Below are 21,028 nucleotides of genomic sequence, written 5' to 3' on the forward strand. Positions count from 1 at the left end.
ACAAGGATTTATCTGTTTGTTCATTTTTTCAGAAGTTGGCATATTTATTGATTTAACATAGAACTAGTGTCAGCTAAGCAGGGGAATACAAAAGTACATAATAGTGCCTGCTCTCAGAGAGCATATAATCTAGTAGACAATGCCTAGAGAGACTGTTGTCCTTTCTGGTTGGAATTGGATGGGAGGCAAAGTTACTGAGATTATAGAGATCACCAATCTAGTCCATTTACCTCATTTTACCGTGAAGAAACAGGACTAGGGGAATTAAGTGATTTGCGTAAATTTAAGGGTTTACAGGCAATAAGCATCACTGGGAGCAGGAAGCAGAATAGTGTTTTATTTTAACTGGATTTTCAACTTCCACTTTTTATGATTGATGCCCACCAAAATCTCATTTGCTAAACAAAGCACAAAAAAGTACATTCTTTCTTTCCTTATTACATTTTCATTTCATTACATATTTCCTAATTACTTTTTTACTTTTAACATTCATCTTTAAAAATTTTGAGATCCAAATTCTCCGTCGCCTCTCTTACACACCTGTGAAGGCATGAAATTTATCAATTGTACATCTGGAGTAACGCAAAACATTTTTCCTTATTGGCCCAGTTGCAAACAAAACAAAAAACCCAAACTACGCAAAAATTAAAGAAAAATAAAGTGAAAAGTTTATGCACTAATAGGAAGTGCAGGCATTCTTAGGAGAAAAGGCTTCTAGTAGAAAAAAAATCGGGGAAGGAAAGTAAATAAAGAAAAGAAAGGAGAACAAGATCAATGCAGATTAGAGTTTTGCGCATAAGCCTTCCGGGCCAACAAGGGAACGGCCGCTGGAAGGAGGTAGGCGTGTCTTGAAAGCCAGAACCATTTCCGGTGGCCCATGAACGAACTACAACTCCCAGAAAGGCCCGTGGGGGAGGGGCACTCCGCCGGAAAAGTCGCATGCGGCCCCTTCCCCTCCCTCCCAGGCGCGAGCGCCCCTTCGTGCTTAACTGGAAGTTGTCCGGTTGGAGGCGGAGCGGGTGGCGCGGAGCATCACGGGCCGTGGCGGGAGCCCAGTACCTTTTGGGCGGAGGCTATGGACAGACCGGAGGAGGAGGAGAAAAAGGCTGACGAGGTACCGGGAGTAGGGGCCGCGGGACCCCTCCTACGAGACTGGACCTTGGTGTACAATCCCCTCCCCCATCCCCCAATCTGAGATCTCCAAGCGCCTTTTCTGAGCCTCTTCCCCAGCCGCATCCAGCCCCATCTCCCAGCAGATTGGAAACGTATTCAGGCGTATTTTCTTTTAGCACAGTGCCTGACACACAGTAGGCGCTTCATAAATGTTCATTTTTAGATTACTAGAGCGTGGCCCAGGAGGCCGGGGCAAGGGGATTTGGAGGCTTTTACGGCCAAACCCTCGTTTCCTCCTCCGCCTCTTTCCATTATCAAGCTTCTCTTTTCCCCTCCCCCGCCCCCTCCCCCCCAGCTGCAAAGCAATTGGGGCGTCGCCTCACCCAGCTGACTCTTTTTCCAGAAAGGGTAGGGGGAGAAACCGCAGCGGAATTAGATTAATGGGGCAGATCGCGAGGAGTTCAGAAATGGGCGCAAGGATTTATCTCTTCATTCAGTTATTCAGAGGTTAGGGCATCTATTCATTGGACATTTAACGGGGGAGATTAGGTAAGTACAAAATATGTAAAGAGAAGATGGAAGATAATCTGGGAGGGGAAGACACTCGCAGTTGGGGGCGCTACAAAGGGGCTCCTGCAGAAGGTCGTATTTGAGCTGAGTCTGGAAGAAAGTCAGGAAAACGGAGACGTCTGAGTGTGAAGGGCTTAAGCGTTCCAGGCAAGGGACAGGGGGACAACCTGTAGTACAAAGGCTCGGAGGTGGGGTGTCTTATTGAAAGATTTTATTTATTTATTAGATTTTTTATATTTTTATTTATTTAAGGATTGTATTTATTTAGCTGGGTCACAGAGTGTAAGGGGGAGAGTGAACAATTCATTTACTCAAGTTCACACAGGTAGTAAAGTGACGAGCAGAACTAGGATTCCAACTCAGGTGCTCTGACTCAGGATATAGCAATTTTTTTCTTTTTTCTTTTTTTTGCTGTATCATGATACTGTCCTCTTTACCTTCCTTCTCCTTTTTTCCCCGTTACTTTTGTCTAAGAGTTACACAGTTGTGGAGTATTTGCAGCCTCTTCACTCAAACCTCACATAAAGAAAACTATTACGGTTGTATTTATATTGGCTTTAACGGTTTGCAAAGTAAGGTACAAAGGTTATTTCATTTGCTCATATTACTTGAAAGCTTGGTACGTGGCCTTTTAAAAAATTTAAGGAAATGACTTAAAAAAAAAAGAAATTGCTTTGTTGTGGGGTAGACCATATTCTTGGAGTTTTGTGTTGGTATGTTATTTCTTGTTTCCAGATTATTTCTGGATAGTTTATTCCTGAAATGAATGCCCATTAAGCATTAATAAACTACACTGGAAACCTATGGTACCTCTAGAGATAAGTAGGTGGCTTTTAGTCACCTTTTCATTGATATCCTGGTTGCTCTGTAGTTAAATAATGATGGACTTGAGTCAAGAAATCCAGAGTTGGAAACCTGCCTCAGTCACTTACTAGTTGTGATCCTGGACAATTCACTTAACCTCTGTCATTCTCAGTTTCTTTGTTTGTAAAATGAGGATAATAAGAGTGCCAACTTCACAGGTTTGTGAGCATCAAATATTAAATGTATGTGATGATTAAATGATAAGTACTTTGCAAAGCTCAAGTACTATGTGTGTTAGCTATTAAAATGTTTATAATGTGGGTATTCCTTTCAATAATCAGATTGCCTCATGGTTGAAAAAGATTTTTGGTGACCAGCCCATTCCGAAATATGAAGTGAATCCACGGACCACAGATATCTTACATCACCTTTCACAATGTAACAGAGCACGAGACAGAGATGCCTCCTTGGTAATAGAAGACTTGAAACAGAAGGCGAGAGAATATGAATCAGAAGGTGAGTTTAACTCTGGAATCTTCACTGATTTTTGTAAAACTAAATTAGCTTTATTTTTTTTTTGAGGGGGGAAGGCAGGGCAATTGGGGTTAAGTGACTTGCCCAAGGTCACGCAGCTAGTAAGTGTGTCAAGTGTCTGAGGCTGGATTTGAACTGAGGTCCTCCTGACTCCAGGGCCGGTGCTCTAATCACTGCACTACCTAGCTGCCCTCAGTAAGCTTTATTTTTGTGTGAAATGCAGAGGAGTTAAATCATAGAAAATTAGAAAAGATGTTAGAAGCCATCTGTTCCAAAATCCTTATTTTATAGATGAAGAAACTGAGGTCCAGAGGGATTAGATGATTTACTCAGGATAATTTAGAGTAATGATAGAACTTGGATTTCAACCTGGTATTTCTGATTTCCCACTTTCACTCTTTTCCAATGTACCATTTCTCTTCACCTTATAGACATTGTAGAAGTTACCTACACTTCAAAACCCACTTCCAATGCCAGCCTCTTCCAAAAATGCCTCTTGATCCCTTTGACTGCACATGATCTCTCCCTTCACAGAATTCTCATGGCATTTTAAACCTCCTTCGTGTACTATTTGGCCTATACTATTTTGTATTATTAGTTGTATATATATTTATCTCTCTGAGTAGATGGGAAGCTTCTTGGGGGCAGAGACCATGTCTTATTCTTGGTATCACTCACGTGACCTAGCATAGTGTTTTGTGAATATGGGAAGTCAGTAAGGATATTAATTGCCGGACTGTCTAATAGTAATTGTACAGATCTTTCGAATCTACAAACTTTTCAATATTTGAGAGCAAATCACCTCTTCTTACTTAGCTCAAGGAAGAAAGCTATGGTGTCAGGGGGCGGAGCCAAGATGGTAGCTGGAAAGCAGGGACTGGTTTAAGCTGTCCCCCAAATCCCTCCAAACACCTGTAAAAAATGGCTCTGAACAAATTCTAGAGCTGCAGAACCCACGAAATAGCAGAGGGAAGCAGGTCTACAGCCCAGGACAGCCTGGATGGTCCCTGGGAAGGATGTATTGCACTGTGCTGGGAGCGCCAGGACCAACCAGACCAGGAGTCAGGCAGAGCAGGCCTGAGGGCCATAAATCATTGAGCTGTGGCAGTTACCAGACTTCTAGACCTGCAAACATCAAAGACCACAGAGCAGGTTAGTGGGAAAACTTCTGAATTGGTTAGAGAGCAGCCTTGGGTGTGGCAGAGGTGGCGTGGTGGTGGTGGCAACAGCAGCAAGTTCCTGCAGCTGCTTCCTGAGCTCCAGCATCAGCTGCTTCTGGAGTCCCTGGCTCACACACTGGGAGGAATCAAGCCGAGAATAGGAGCAGGAGTGCAAGGAGTGCTTTGCTGGCACAGAGGCAGCTTGGTCCTGCTTGGATCTGGGTTGAGGTCCTGGTTGGTGGTTCTTGGGGGAGGAGGAGCACTGCTGTGTAGCAGTAGCTCTGAAAACAGCAGTACTTGGACCTAAAACATGGGACAAAGTACTCTGTACAAGTAGTTATGCCCTGATAAAAAGCTTAAGGGTCAAGTAGTTGGTTGGGAACATGAACAGGCAGCAAAAACAGAGTCAGACTTTAGAATCTTTTTTTTGGTGACAAAGAAGACCACAACACATAGCCAGAAGAAGTGAACAAAGTCAAAGAGCCTACATCAAAAGCCTCCAAGGAAACTATAAATTGGTCTCATGTCATGGAAGAGCTCAAAAAGGATTTGGAAAAGCAAGTAAGAGAAGTAGAGGAAAAATTGGGAAGAGAAATGAGAGTGATGCAAGAAAATCATGAAAAGCAAGTCAACAGCTTGCTAAGGAAGACCACAAAAATACTGAAGAAAATAACACCTTAAAAATAGACTAACTCAAATGTCAAAAGAGCTCCAAAAAGCCATTGAGGAGAAGAATGCCTTGAAAGGCAGAATTATCCAAATGGGAAAGGAGGTCCAAAAGACCACTGAAGAAAATGCCACCTTAAAAATTAGATTGGAGCAAGTGGAAGCTAGTGACTTTATGAGAAATCAGGGTATTATAAAAGAGACCTGAAGGAATGAAAAAATGGAAAATGGAACCAGGTGAAATATCTCATTGGAAAAACCACTGACCTGGAGACTAGATCCAGGAGAGCTAATTTTAAAATTATTAGACTACCTGAAAGCTATGGTCAAAAAAAGAGCCGAGACATCATCTTTCAAGAAATTCTCAAGGAAAACTGCTCTGGTATGCTAGAACCAGACAGTAAAATAGAAATTGAAGGAATCCACAGATCACCTCTTGAAAAAGATCCCAAAAAGAAAACTCCTAGGGATGTTGTCACCAAATTCCAGAGTTCCCAGGTAAAGGAGAAAATTCTACAAGCAGCCAGAAAGAAACAATTTGAGTATTGTGGAAACACAGGATAACACAAGATCTAGTAGCTTCTACATTAAGGGATCACAGGGCTTGGAATATGATATTCTGGAGGTCAGAGGAGCTAGGATTAAAACCAAGAATCACCTACTCAGCAGAACTTGAGTATAACGCTCCAAGGCAAAATTTGGATTTTCAATAAAGTAGAGTACTTTAAAGCTTTCTCAATGAAAAGACCAGAGCTGAATAAAAAATTTGACTTTCAAATAAAAGAATCAAGAAAAGTATGAAAAGGTAAACAGGAAAGAGAAATCATAAGGGACTTACTGAATCTGAACTGTTTTGTTTACATTCCTACATGGAAAGATGATGTGTGTAATTCATGAGACCTTTCTCAGTATTAGAGTAGTTGAAGGGAATATATATATATGTATATATATGTATATATGTATAATTGCTCCTGTTCCCCTTTATTCAATTCTCTCCCTTGACCTTGTCCCTTTCAAGTGTTTGGGTTTGATTACCTCCTCTCCCTATCTGCCCTCCCTTCTATCATCCCCTCTTTTTTACCCCATTTCCCCTACTTTCCTGTGGAGTAAGACACCCAACTGAATGTGTATGTTATTCCTTCCTCAAGTCTGGCTTTTCCCCCTGAACTTGAGTGAATGATATTTGTATGCTGGATTAAAGTAAGATTGGTAACCCCTTAACATTGCTTTCCTTAGTAAAGCAGATCAAAAGAACCTGGGCTTGCAGTGTTCTGTGAGCTGGTTGTTGTTGGTTTTACACCCCCACAGCAGCTGCTAGCTGGATTGTTGAAACAGCCTGACATCAGGAAGACTTGAGTTCATATTTGGCCTTACAGATTTATTAGCTCTGTGCCTCTGGACAAATCACTTAACCTCTCTTTGCCTCAGTTTCCTCTGGGGGTAATAATAGGACCTACTTCCTAGGGTTGTCAGTATTACATAATTTATGTAAAGTACTTAGTACAGTACCTGGCACATGGTAGGTTCTATATTATAAATGTTCAATATTTGCTACCCATGAAAATGTAAGGGTTACTGTCAGAATGTGCCTAAGGTGCTTAAAAGGGGTGGTAGAAATGCAGGAATAATAAGTTAAGAGTTGATTTAGATTGTAATTTACAATAGTTTTGCTATTCATTATGAGATTTTTTTTTTTTTAATCTTTCAGCCAAGTATCTTCAAGATCTTCTCATGGAAAGTGTCAATTTGTCTTTCACCAGTCTTTCTAGTATTGGAAGCAGCTATCTCAATGCTTTAGTTGACAGTGCACTGGTGCTTGAAACAAAGGATACCTCCCTAGCTAGGTAAGTCAGTTGTAATACCTGCCAATGAATTGCCCCAGAAGGTATTGATTTAGTGACTTTTTCATTCTGAGAAGTGTTCACTTTAGAATAATGATGATACAGGCTAAAAAGTGAGTTTAGTCAAATGTTTATTTTCCATGAGCTAATGAACAGGTACATTAGTTCAAATTAATATAGGGCATCAGATGATTCATAAATTAAGTAATAACTTTTTTCTCTCCCAGGACCAAACATCATTTTTTTTAGCTCTGTTCATTTCATTTAATTTCAGCAAACATTTGAATGACTTTCATGTCTCCTTATTTGGAAGATTATGGAGTACTAGCATCATTCCCTAAAAACAATAAGAAAAGCAGCAGATCAGATGACCCTGGGTCCGTGGTTGAAAGGTTCTTGTCCTCTGAGCTTTCTTGCCCCTGTTACTCTTCAAGGGGGAGGGAGCTCCACACTTCATCCAGTGAGCATGTGTGTATTCCTGAGCACCTAGAGAATGAATGGTATGTGTGTTCAGATTATAAGAATCCATACAGGGTTAATTTTCAAAATGAGTATTTCACAGGCAGATGATTAATGGTTAACATAATAACACATTTATGGAGTGCTTTAAGGTTTATAAAAAAAAAGTGAAGCTCAGAGAGGTTAGGTGACCTGGCCAGTGTTACACAGCTGGAAGATATCAGCACATTAACTGGCACTCAGGTCTTTTGACTTGAAAAGACTCGTTCTTCTTATTCAGGGAAGTGGGCCAAAAGGGATTTTTAGAAATAAGTAATTGTATGATTGTTGGTCTCTGTGGAGCATCAAATCTCCAGTTAATGTGATCGTATTTTTGTCTTTAGTTTTATCCCTGCAGTGAATAGTTTGGCTGCTGATCTTTTTCGCACCAAAGCCAGAAGTGAAGAAATGGAGGTTGAATTGAGCAAACTTGGAAAAAATCTAACTGCAACTCTAATACTAGAAAAATGTCTAAGAGAGTGAGTAAATGAGGGGACATAGTAGCTGTCTTAATTGGTAAATGCGGAATGGAATATTGTGTGATCACTAATTTGGGGCAAGTTTATATGATTTAGAGCTGCCATTTTCTAGTACATGTTTGCCCATTTCTTTGTGTATTTACTTCGTTCCTTGGTAACATGCATTTTCTTTTGAACCCCTATTGGTGGGCTTAGGAACTTGGGGATGTTAAGGGACAGAAAATTCTGTTAATATGTACAATAATATTTTGGTGAACATGTGCGTTTTTAAAAAAGTGTTTATGTTTTTAGGGTTTGGTTTTTTTAATATTGCCATAATTTCTATCAGTCTTCCTTCCCCTTCTCTCCCCAGAGAGCCATCCCATATAACAAATAGTATTTTTTAGAGACCAAAAAAAAGGGGGAAAAATCAGCATAGCAGATCAATACATTGAAAAAGTCTGAAATATGTCAGTTTACAACGTTTGAGAAACACCAACCTTTGCAAAGCCATAGAATGAGTATGTCTTTTCATATCTCCTTTTTTGATCCATACTTGTTTTTTATAATTTTTGTGGCATTCACTTCTGATTTTTTTGGTGGTTCTTTCTGATTACATTTTTATAGTAATTGCATGTATTGTTTTCTTGGCTTTGCTTACTTTATTCTGCCTCAGTTCATGTAGATCTTGCCATATTTTTGTTTTTATCACATTTGTTATTTCTGACATTATTCCGTTATATTCATGTACTACAGTTTGTTTAGCCATTTCCAATTGATAAACATTTACTTTATTTCTAGTTCTTTATTTTCACAAAAACTGCTGCAGTATATACTTTGGTATCTGTGGAGGTACATGCGCTTTATTCCATCTGGATATATACTCATAGGGGTACCTCCTGGCTCTGTCAGTGTGATAGATTCATGTAATTTTTAGAGTTGGAAGAAACCTTAGAGATCATTGAATTTAACACTCTCATTTTTACAGAAGAGAAAATGGGCCTGGAGAGGGAAAGCAATTTGTTCAGTCACATAGCAAATTGGTGGCAGTATTTTTCATTCTTTTTCTCTTTTCGCAGAAGCAGGGAGGTGAAAGAGAGGCATTTTGCATATGCAAAATGCACATTAAAAGTTGAGGGAAACTTAGAAAATCATTCACAATGTCTTGTATGTAGTAGACATTTAATAAATGATTGACAATTAAAAATAGACTGAAACTTCATTATTTACTTATCTAAAGAATACATCCAAAAAAAAAAACAAAAAACAAAAAAAAAGAATACATTCATCCGTATTTTTATATACGTGATAATTAAATGATATTCTTATTCTTTCTCATCCTTACAAACTATACTAGAACAGAAATTTATTGTAATCTTAAATAGTCTACGTGTCAAATATTCTTGTATTTAGAATTGTTTATTTGTTTGAACAGTTTTATCTAATGCAGCCCATTAATTCATTCAACTGATAACACTGGGATTTCTTAATTTTGATAATAAATGAAACACTAATAAAATACCATATCTGTTTCCAAAAATAAAAAAGTTGTTTCAGGGTCTCTCTCTCCAATTCTGTACACTGTTGTCATGATACTGGATCCACAATAGGGTACATTAAATATTAATTTAAAGTAGTTTTGGAATGTATTTCATGACTTTTAGGAGACAGCAGATTTACTTTCCCAAGTATGTTTGACGTGATATTAACCTTAATTTGCATTCTCTGAGCAAAACACCAACTGCCAATGTGGGGGAGGTAACCAGGAGTATGTTGGGTGGCTAGAGAAAGCCAGCTTGGGATCTAAAATTACTGCATATAGTCAACAAAATAGATATTCCACAAATGGATAATAGAAAATTGAATATAAAAACTGTTCATTGCTTTTAAAAAATATATACTGCATTCAAATGAAGGAAACTTTAACTTTTAAAGGGACCTCAAGAAAGCAGAGCTGCATCTTTCCATGGAAAAAGCCAAAGTCGACAGTCGAATTTCGAATATAGATTTTCTAAAGGCCAAATCTGATGACCTCAGGTTAAGAATTAAAGCTGCAGAGGTTTGTATAAAGGACTGAATCTAATCAGTTTCTGCTATGATTTCATTTCCTTGAGAATTTCAGACTTCAGGGTAGTGGGATACTAAGAGTCTGAGGATTTCTGCTCAGAAGAAAATAATTTTTAAAAAATTCACTCTAACATGGCACTTTAAAATTTATAAAGGACTTTCCTCACAGCAACCCTGTGAGAGAAGGAGTAACTTCTTGGGGAGGCAGTGGGGGGAAAGCAATACTGGATCTGTAATTTTCTTGGTATAGGGAACTCCCAGTGAGCAAACTCTCTACCTGATGAAGATTGGCACCTGCTGTATAACTTATAGTCGTAGGGGTACCTGAAGCAGTGATATGTCCAGGGCCAGATTTCCAGTCAGTATGTGTTAGAGGCAGGAAATGAACTCAGATCTTCCTGATTGGGACTGACTCTATTCTTTATACCTCTCATCCCTATGTTAAAGATGAGAAAATTGAGGCTCAGAAAGGATCTTGCCTAAGGTAATAAAATCTAGGGACCTCAGAAGCTATCTAGTTAACTCACACATTCAGCGTGCCCTCTTCAACCTACCCAAGTGGCCATCTAGCATTTGCTTGAAGAGGCAGGCCATTTCACTTTGGGATAGCTCTGTTAGGAAGTTATTGTTGATATCAAAACTGATATACCCCTCTGTGCCTTCCCATGCATTGTTCCTTGTTCTGCCCTCTGAGGCCAACCAGAAAAAGTTCAATACTGCTATCATTCCCACCCCCCCTCCCCAGCCTTTTTCTTGTTAATGCAGTTCCTCCAGCTGATCCTTACATGGCATGATCTCAGAGCCCTTCACCATTTTGACTGCTTTCTAGATGCTCACAGACTTAGAAGTTTGCTTCCTAAAACGTGGAACCCAGAAATAAAAATAGTACTCTGAATGGGATCTGACCAACAGACTGTTGCCTGTCTTATCCTGAATAGTATGTCTTTTGGTGCAGCCAAAAATTGTATTAGAATTTTGGGTTTCTGTTTCAGATTGCAGTCCACTAAAATCCCCGGAACTTTCTCAGATTCACTAGCTGGCCATGGTCCTCTCATCTTGTACTCTTCAGAACATCTTGATTTGAAATTGACTTTTTGAATCCAAGTGCAAGACAATATTTATCTCTGTTAAATTATATCTTAATAGATAAGGCTATCATTTCAAACTGTTATTTTGGATCATCTCTCTGTCATTCATTCAGTGTTTGTTCCTAACTGTATGTCATCTGTAGATTGGATATACATTCCACTTGTGCTTTCATTCAAATCATTGATAAAAATATTAAACATCTGAGGGCCATAGATCTTCCAATCAGGCAATGATTATTATTTGACTGATTCCCGTCAAAGATTTCTTACATGTGTACTCTGTCCCAAGCTCTCTGGTTAATGCTAGGGATTTAAAAAAAAAAAGGCAAGAACAGTTTCTGTCTTGAAGAAGCTCAGTTTCTAATATATGAGATGTGTACCTAATAATTATATTCAGAGTAAATATAAGGTAACTTGAGAGGGAATGTTTGAACTGAGTCTTGAAAGAAACCAGGGATTCTAAAAGGCTTCTGCATTCCAAGCATGGGAGTAGCCAGTGCAAATGCATCGAGATGAGAGAGAGAGCGTGCATTGTGCATATGGAGCAACCAGTGTGCCTAGATGAGGGTGTGTGGAGAGGAATAATGTGTAAGAAGTCTGGAAAGAGAAAAAGGGGCCAGATGACCTGTAGAGCACTTTAAATGCCAAAAGGTATTTATATCTGGACTTAGAGGTAATAGGGAGCCATTAGAGTTTATTGAGTTGGGAGGTAACATGATCAGGTGTCTGATCTAAGATAAAATTAAAAGTTTAATTGCTAAGAGTTTAGAAGAAAGAGGGAAGGAACTAGAGGCAGATATTTGATGATAGAAGGGATAATTGGGTCTAGAGAATGTGTTGTAAGTATGACACGGACTTGGATGTGTTTATAGGCAGCAGGAAAGGAACCAGCATCTAGGGGGAGATTTAAAGTTAGTGAAAGAGGAGATAATAGTGGAGGCAGTCTGATGGAAAAGATGGGAGGGTATGGGATTAAAGGAATATGGATTGGGATTGGCCTTGTTAAGGAGAACAGTTACCTTACTATCAGGGTAGTAATATAGGAGAGAGTAGGGGATGATTTTAAGGGGTAATGGGATGCACAGAAGGAGAGAAAAGGGAACTCACAGTGAATGACCTTTTTGTTTAGTAAAGTAAAAACTGAGGTCCTCAACTAAGAAAGTGGGTGACGGAGGATTGAGAAAAAAAGGGTAGGTTTTGAAGTAGCCACTTTTTGGAAAGAGGACAAGGACTTGCCTTGCTGTAGTAAGGGCCAAATTGAGATCAGGTAAAATAAATTAGTAGTGGATTCAGTTAGCTCAGTTATATGACTTTTACCAGCTCTGTAAAGTAGCATTTGGGGAGCTAGATGGCTCAGTGGATAGAGCATTGGGCCTGGAGTCAGAAAGACCTGAATTCAAATGTGGCCTCAGACACTTACTAGTTGTGCAACCCTAGACAGGTCACTCAGTCTCTGTTTGCCTTAATGCACTGGAGAAGGAAATGGCAAACCACTCCCGTGTCTTTGCCAAGAAAACCCCATAATGGGATCTCAAAGAGTGGAATGTGGTTGAACAGCAACAAAAAACATTTAAGGACTACAGGAGGTAAACAGAGTGAATATTCCTGGGTTGTTGTTTGATAAGGTGTATACAGTGATAGGAAAAGGCAGAAAGGAATTCAAGACTAGATGATAATTGGACTATTAATAATCAGGACTACAAGGGGAGGAAAGTAAAGCCAAGTACTAACATTAACAAATTAACTTTGACCTATCAAAAATAGGGAAAAGGTGATGTTCTTCAAATTCCTCCGATGTAATTTTTGCTGCTTTTGTTTTAATGTGGAAATTTTGATGTAACAATCCTAAGTAGAGGATTTTCTCATTTTTTTTGAGGTTTTTCATTTATTTTAAATCATAAATGAAAGCAATGATGACTCAGCCTTTTTCTCATTATTGATACTTAAGTGATCTACTTATGTTGAATATTGCCTTCTCAGTTTCAAATTAATCTCTTTGCCTTTTATGAACTAAATTTGGAAGGCGCCAAACCCACTCAGACGTCAATGGCGAGCCTCTTCATAGATTCTTTGGCTCTTCCAAGTTAATTATTATGTTTGGTGTTTGTGAGGTTTTATATTTGCTTCAGCCCATGAGATCAGTAAATATGATATAAGAAGAGCAGGCAGACCATCCTAAGTGTAGATAATTGAAATGGAAAAGACTTAATTTTCTCGTTCTGCTCCATTGCCCTTTAAATGTTCCTTAGTACACTTATCCTGCTTACTTAGTGAATTATATTTAAATCAGTGTGACAATGTAACAGACTCACTGGTTACCTTCAGGGATTAATCAGATTAACAGTTATTTCCAGATTTTCTTTATTCAGAACCCTATTGTTCATACTCATGACTTTTCAAGTTTACTTTCTCAGTATTCTTCTTATTTTCACTGAGGGCACTTGCCTTTATTAGTGCATAGAATGGCTCACTACTTATCTGTTAAGTGTCCCCTTTATCAAATATTGAAGAAATTCTTACTGGGTTCTTAGGGCACTCTTTCTGGGCATTGTTTTTCATTAATGGATCTGAGTCATGAGGTGCATTTTTAATAATTATTTTTTATTTTTTATACTTTGTGTTTAATTTTTATATGATATTACATATCATATATAATATACGATACTATATATCATATATAATATACTTTTTGTTGTTACCTTTCCCTGATAGTTTCCTTAAAGCAGTGGAATTTTCATTGTCACTAATTTTCTTTTATACTACAAAATATCTCATAATACAGGAGCTATTAGTGCTTTATATTGGTAAATATTGTATCACATATGTTAGTATGTATGAGTAATGGATAGATAAAGGTAATTGAATATGAATAGGGTAGTGCTTTAGTCTCTGGCTTACAGCTTAAATTTACTAAAGCTTATGCTACTAAAATTTATAGCAGCATTTTCAATTGAAAAATAATTCTTATGAATTTTAGGTTCTTGGTTTTTGTTTTATAGGAGCAACTTTTAGCTCGAGGGATGGATGCTTCTCTGTCTCATCAATCATTGATGGCACTTTCAGAGGTAAGCTGCTTTTAAACTAAATGAATCTTCTGTTTCTTAAACAATATAAGAATTTAACATGGCCCTTAAAAGTGTGTTACTTGATTTATTTTAAAATACTGTTTATTTTTGCTTTCTTTTAAAAATATTTAATAAAACTTTTTTTAAAAGACATAACTGTTGTTTCTGAATAGCTTTTTTGTTTTGTTTTTTTGAGGGGGGAAGGCAGGGCAATTGGGGTTAAGTGACTTGCCCAAGGTCACACAGCTAGTAAGTGTGTCAAGTGTCTGAGGCCAGATTTGAACTGAGGTCCTCCTGACTCCAGGGCCAGTGCTCTACTCACTGCGCCACCTAGCAGTCCCGCTTCTGAATAACTTTTCCCTGACACCTAATAGTATTGTCTCATGTAAGAAATAAGTGTATTCAAGCAAAACAAATACACATTGTCCATGTATGAAAATATATATCTCTTTCTGTACTTATTTTATTTAGACCAGTGCTTCTCAAAGATCATGATATCTTAACTGTTGGGAATTCTGGAAGAATTTAGATTGGATTGTCCCCCATTCCCTATTCCCTATGTTCCTGATGGACCTATCCCTAGAGAATGTTTCCTTACTTCTATGCGTAGGGCCTCTCAGCTCTGTCTTTATCCTAAAGCATTTTCTTCTTCTCAAGTTGTACAGATTAATGCTTTCTCTCTGTCTGTCTAAATAGTGCCTGACAGTTCCCAAGGGAAGAAATCCAAACTGCCTATAGTTATGAAAAAATGTTCCAAGTCACTAATAATTAGAGGGAGGCAAATTAAAGCCACTCCGAGGTTCCAACCTATACCCATCAGATTGGCAAAAGTTGACAAAAAAAGGAAATGTCATATGTTGGAGGGGATGCAGACAGATACATTTTTCCATTGTTGGTGGAGCTGTAAAAGGGTACAACCATTCTGGAAAACAATTTGAATCTATACCCCAAAAGTTATTGTACATGCCCCTCAACCCAGTGATACCACTACTAGATCCCCCAAAAGATCAAAGAAACATAGAAGTGAATTTGGGCCCTACTGGGTGTAAAAAATAATAAAAGGAACTTTTAAACTTTTTAAAAGGTAGTTGGGATTTTTTTATTTTAAAAAACAAGTTGGACTTTAATATTTTAAACAGTAGCCAAAAGGGAAAGAATTTTGTAGTATCTTACAGTTCACATAGCCACTTTGTCTTCCTGTTTTTGTTTTAATAAGTTTTATTCCTGAAACTTAATTGTTATAATGACCTTCATTAACCCTGAAGAAGAGATGAAAAAATGCACTCCTCTCCCTTCTTTACAGAGGTGCAAGACTATGGAAACATTGTATTTACTGTCAGACTCCATGGAAATGTTGGTTAGTTTTGTTGAACTCTTCAGAAGTTTCAGCTTTTTTTGTCCTTTGTTATAAGAGATGTCTCACTTGGGTGGGGTGTGGGGTTATATTTGGAAATGAAGGGGATATAAAAACAAAAGGTATAAGTACGAATTTTAAAGCTGCATTGTAAAAATAAGCACTTTTTCTGTATTAGTTAAAAAAGTTTTATTGATTTCTTTGGTTTACTTTCATGATAATTTCTAGTTTTTGTATGTGGAAATGCTGATGTTTTTGGTGTTTGACAAATTCTGAATAACACAAAATTTTTTTTCACCACGTCTGATTTGGCAGTAGAGCCCTTGGAGTCCCTGCCTCAGCATGGAGGAGGGCTAGAATTTTCATTACCAGATGTTCCAAGACCATTGCAGATCAAAGGATCTAGAGGGGGAAGAGGGAAAAGGAAGGGGAAAAACCATTTACCTGGCAACTACTATGAGCTAGGCTATATAAGCATTTCACAAATGCTGTCTCATTTGATCCTCCCAACAGTTTTGCAGGGGAGGTACGTTTGTCATCCCCATTTTACGTTTGAGGAAAGTGAGGCTTTAAAGAGCATTAAATACCTTGGCCAGGGTCACACAGCTGATAAGTCTGAATCTGTATTTGAGCTCAAAGTCTTCTACACTCTAGGCCCAATTTTTTACGTGTTGTGCTGCCTAGCTGCCTTTGCTGCACCTAGCTGTTTTGGAATTGAGTCTCATGGCTCCACATGTCACTTTTTTAGTACAGCTTTCTTGTTTTTGAGCAGCAGAATGCAAACTGCGTCTGAGATCTTTGGCGGTCTTGGTGTCTATCTGGAAGCTTTTAGTGTGACTTTATGTTGGTGCTGTTTTTGTTTATTCTTTGCAGTGTATCTTTTTGATGAAACCATCTTTGATGCTTATTAACTAACATGTCAATGTTCTTCCTATTCTCTTTATTTCTTCTTTGTAGTTCCACTGATATTGTGTATTTCTTTTCTATTTGTTTTGCTCTTGATAGACTAGGATTCATTTTATTTATTGTTATTTTAAAAAATGTTTTATTGATGCTTTTTAAATCATTGTTGCTTCCCATTCTCTCTCAATCCTCATGCAGCCCTCCCTCATAACAAAGCAATGAAATAAACCAACACATTTGCCGTGCCTGGTAATGTGTCCCACGTTCTGTACCTATTCAGTCCTCTGGAGTCAAGATTGGTCATTGCATCGATCAGAGTTCTGATGTGTTTCAGTGTTGTCCTTTTTACATTATGGCAGCCATTGTGTATGTTCTCTTTGTTCTGCTCTATTTAATCTTTATCAATTTATGCAAGTTTCCTCAAGTTTTTCTTAATTTTTCATATTCTCCTTTTCTTACAGTGCAATAATATCCCATCATATTCATATACCACAGTTTGTTTAGTTGTTCCTGCAGGTGATGGACATCTACTTCATTTTTACTTTTTTGTTAGACTTAGTTTATATTTCCAACTCTAAAGGCTAACTTTTCTCTCTCTTTCTCCCTCCCTCTCAGAGTTGTACTTGTGTGTCTTGCAGCTCTTATAAACCTTAGCTGTCCTTTTATTTTTCATTTTGATTAATTGGCTCTGAAGTTGATACTTCCTAGATATCATATAATTGGAATTTTGGCTGTTTCCCTCATTACACTCCTTTTTCAGATTATGTAGCCCATGCGTGACTCCTATTCTCTTTTAATATTGGATGTATCAGTTTCCTCTTTTAAACTATTTGTAAAATTGCTATTTTCATTGGTAGTTTTTCTTTCCAGTTACTTTTGAAATTTGGTTATACTAGTTGTATCTTTTTTGAGCTTTAAATGTCGTTTAAAGTCTGTTGCTCTTTGGTAATTTGGTTCTGTTATTTCCTTAGAGACTGGCTGAACTAAAACAACAGACTGCACCTTTGAAGAAGAGATTGGAATCCTATTTAGACTTAATGCCGGTATTTATTACAATGTGTCATGACCTTAAAAAATGTTTCATGTCCCAAAGCAATCTTAGAAATAATGGGCATATATCTGGGAGTTTAGTTTCACTACCAGAATCTTCTAATGGGGAAGTACATGTGTTTCCCATTTGGTTAAACCACTGTTGTTTCTTAACTTTGTGTGTTTTCTGAGCATATTCCCTAAGTTTCCTTTGAAGAAGATTCATAACACACACAAAAAAATTTCCACATTTTTTGCTTAAAGAGACCATTTTAAAATTTACCTGTACCTTGACAAATTTCCTTTTATCTAATATGTACCTTTTTTTTCCCTCTTTAAAAGAATCCTTCTCTTGCTCAAGTGAAAATAGAAGAAGCAAAGCGAGAACTGGTATGTAACATAATTCAATCTGTAATTGTGGCACTATAGTGTTCAATAAAGTTCCCTCTGAGTTGTTTTCCCCACACACATATTCTTTGTTCATTCAGCAGAATTTATTGAGCAACTAACTATGTGCAGGTCTCTGTACTTGGTGCTAAGGGAGATACAAGGATGATTATAAGATGAATGGTTTGTAGATTTAGAGCTAGAAGGGGCCATAGAGGTCATCAAGTCCAACTTCTTCATTTTTACTGATGGGAGAAGACTTGGTTATGGTCATGCAGCTAGTAAGTTTTTGAAGCAGAATTTGAATCCATATCTCTCTGACTCCTAAGCCCAGTGTCTCTATCCATTATGCTATGTTGCCTTCAAGAAGCTTATGATCTAACGGGGAAGCTAAGATTTATCAACTGATCCAAGACATGAGTAAATTGTAGGTTGGTGTAGTGCATTGTTTCTCAAACTGTACTGCAAGGAACCCTGACACACCCCAAGTTTGTTTTTAAATGAACTTTATGTTGTTTGTTAACAGGCATTAAAAGTCATTTTGGAGAATTTTATTAAAAGGGTTCTGCCAAAATTTTGTTTAAACTGAAGGGTTCTACTACTATGGAAAAGTTGGAGAACGGTTGGTATGCTGGGCTTGGAGTGAGGAAGACCTGGGTGAACATATCCTGCCTGAGACATGTACTAGTGCATGACCCTGGAGACCGGTCACTTAAACTTAGATTCTAGCAAACCTAGAAAATTAGTTTCTTCATCTATAAAATGAAGAAGTTAAACCAGATGGTCACTAAGGCCCTTGCTGACTCTAAACCCGTAATTATTTGATCCTATGAAAGTACCGTTTGTTCCAAAGAAAGAGAGCCAGCCCACTTCTGGTTGAGAACATCAGACAATACTTAATGGAGAAAGCAGCAGTTGAGCTGACCGTTGAAGGATATGTGTGATTTTTAATAGGTAGAGTAAAATAAGAGGAAAGATTATCAAGCATAGGGAATGGAAGGAGCTAAGGCCAGAGGTGGGGCAAATGCAATTCAGTTTACCTTGAATGTGCCATAGTATGAGACTGTCCCCTCCTCACTCCTCATTCTCCCTCATGAAGTGCTTAGCACAGTGGCTGGCACATAGTAGCTACTATATAAATGCCAGCTATCATCAGCAGCAGCATCTCCTTCTTAAGTGGTCTCCCTGCCTCAAATTTTCTCCCTTTCCGGTCCACCTTCTACACAGTTGTCTAAGTGAGATTCCTGAGGCACAGATCTGATTATGTCAGTCCACTGGAGAATAGATGGCTAAGGAAGGTAGGAATTAAACTACTGAAGAGGGAGCACAGCTAGAGTTGTGTATTCATAACATCTAATAGGAATGAGGGAAGCAAGAGGTAAGTTGAAGGAGCATATTAATGATGGGAAGTGATTTAGTTACTGTTCATATTATTAACTTTCTAACATCCTACGTACGTTCTAAAGCTTTTGAGGGGCAGATAGATCAGGAAATGTCTGGAAATATTCATGTTATTTGGGATACCAGAACTTAATGTATTTTTTTTCTTAACTTTCTTTGGAGTAAAGATAGGAAATTAAAACAGATATTCATGAATCACATGTACTGAAATACTTCCTTTAGAATTCCGTGGATGCTGAGCTCACAAAGAAGGTGGATATGATGGAATTGTTAGCAGATCAAAGTAAGCATCGATTTACCTAAAAAGTAAAGTGAATGGAAAAGGACTTAAACTTTTTGAGTTTATTTTCTGTCTACGTTCCCTAATCCTTTATTCCTCTGTTCTTTGTGTGAAATGATAGTGTCCTTATTTATATAAAAAAAAAGAAATTCCCATATGTATTGCCTTTTTTGTATCCAAATACATATTTCTTTAAATTGAAAATAAACTATTGTCTTGGTTGTCAGTTTTCTGTGCTGATGTGCTCAGTTCAGAGGTTTGGTATCCTTCATTTCATTGACTAGGTCAATATTATGGTAGCTGTCATCTTTCCTCTTAAATAAATCAGTTCAACAAAAATGAAAACCAGGAGTTTTTATCTAAATAGATATGATGGCATCCAGAGGAAGAACTTTGGAGTCTGAATGCAGACGGAAGCATACTATTTGCGCTCCTTTTGCTGTTTTGTTTCTTCTTTCTCGTGGTTCTTCCCGTTAGTTCCAATTCTTTACATCATGACTGATGTGAAAGTGTTTAATATGAATGCATAAGTAGAGCCTGTATCAGATTGCATGCTGTCTTGGGGAGGGGGAGAAAATTTTAAACTCAAAATCTTATGGAAGTGAATGTTGAAAACTAAAAATAAATTAATTTAAAAATTAAAAAAGAAAAAGAAAAAATAAATAGATGTGATGGGAGGATACAAATGTATCTATGCTTCAAGTGCAAGTGGACTTCCTGTGCAGGGCTCCTACCTGCAAAGAGTCTATAACCTTGAGTAAAGAACAAGGTATGCACTGGAGAAGCTACTAGAGAATATTATGACAAAGTATACTGACTTATAGGCGATAAATTAGAAGTTCTGTACAAGCTCTAAGATATGAGAGATCATTGTAGACATACAATGGTAAGGGAAGGCTTCCATGAAGGAAGGTAGGACTTGAGCTCTAATGGTTGATGAGAATTTGGGGACTTAAACATTCCAGCCAGAGGGAAGAGAGCATAACTATGCTGTATTTAGTGGAAGGAAGGAACAGTGAAGAGGCCTAGCGTAGACTCCAACTTAATTCTAAGGAACTATATCGTTCCAGACACTTTAAGCATAACTAATTATGCTTAACATATTTGGTTATTAATTTGATTAGCTAGTAATTTGGTAATTATTAGATTAATTTGTTTTCTCTTGCTTTATATCTCTGGCTCTTTGTGTTTTACACTGATACATATTTGTCTCATTTTGTTGTATGTCCTTGCTGATTTTAAAACATAATTATTTTAAGGGCAGGGACTGATAGTGCTTAGGTGGATTTACAATATCACAAGTCTTGCCTATCAAAAATAATAACCTAATAATTGCTTTATATTTTCCCAAATCCTTTCCACATACAACTTATTAGGTCCTTTAAATTTGTGATATGGGTAGTGATAATATTAATACTTTACGTTTGTAGAGCACTTTATAATTTTTGTTGTGTTTTCACACACATTTCATTTGCTCCTTAAACACCCATCTAAATTGTTAGATGCTGAAATACGTATTTTTAAATAAATTGATGTTAAAGATTAACTGATTTATTCAGGTTTACCCACTTGCCTAGTGGAACCAGGACTAGAATTCAGGACTCTTAAATCATAGTCCAGTATTGTTTCCCTGGGTTATCCTATTATGGTTTCAGTCACTTAGCTCTCTCAGCATTGTTTAAAACAACAAGAACAACAAAACACTCAAAATTTTGGCACTGGGGTGATCACTGCAATTTTCTGTATCCTCAGAACAGTTCTGCTATTTTACACTGTTACCAAAAATTCCCCCTTACAACAACTGACTGTG

General features: G+C 37.7%; 1 protein-coding gene across 1 annotated transcript; it reads left to right on the forward strand.

Annotated features, from left to right (window-relative positions):
* Positions 1 to 913: 913 nt before the first annotated feature.
* On the forward strand, positions 914 to 19,467 carry HAUS1 (HAUS augmin like complex subunit 1). Its single transcript, XM_036742307.1, has 9 exons — positions 914 to 1,114; positions 2,829 to 3,003; positions 6,556 to 6,691; positions 7,531 to 7,665; positions 9,580 to 9,703; positions 13,799 to 13,864; positions 17,093 to 17,164; positions 17,493 to 17,540; positions 19,161 to 19,467. The coding sequence occupies exons 1-9, from the start codon at positions 1,076 to 1,078 to the stop codon at positions 19,239 to 19,241; spliced, it is 876 nt and encodes a 291-aa protein (XP_036598202.1). The 5' UTR covers positions 914 to 1,075; the 3' UTR covers positions 19,242 to 19,467.
* The last annotated feature ends 1,561 nt before the right edge of the window (positions 19,468 to 21,028 follow it).

This window comes from Trichosurus vulpecula, chromosome 1 (assembly GCF_011100635.1).
Source record: "Trichosurus vulpecula isolate mTriVul1 chromosome 1, mTriVul1.pri, whole genome shotgun sequence".
In the NCBI taxonomy this organism is placed as follows: Eukaryota; Metazoa; Chordata; class Mammalia; order Diprotodontia; family Phalangeridae; genus Trichosurus; species Trichosurus vulpecula.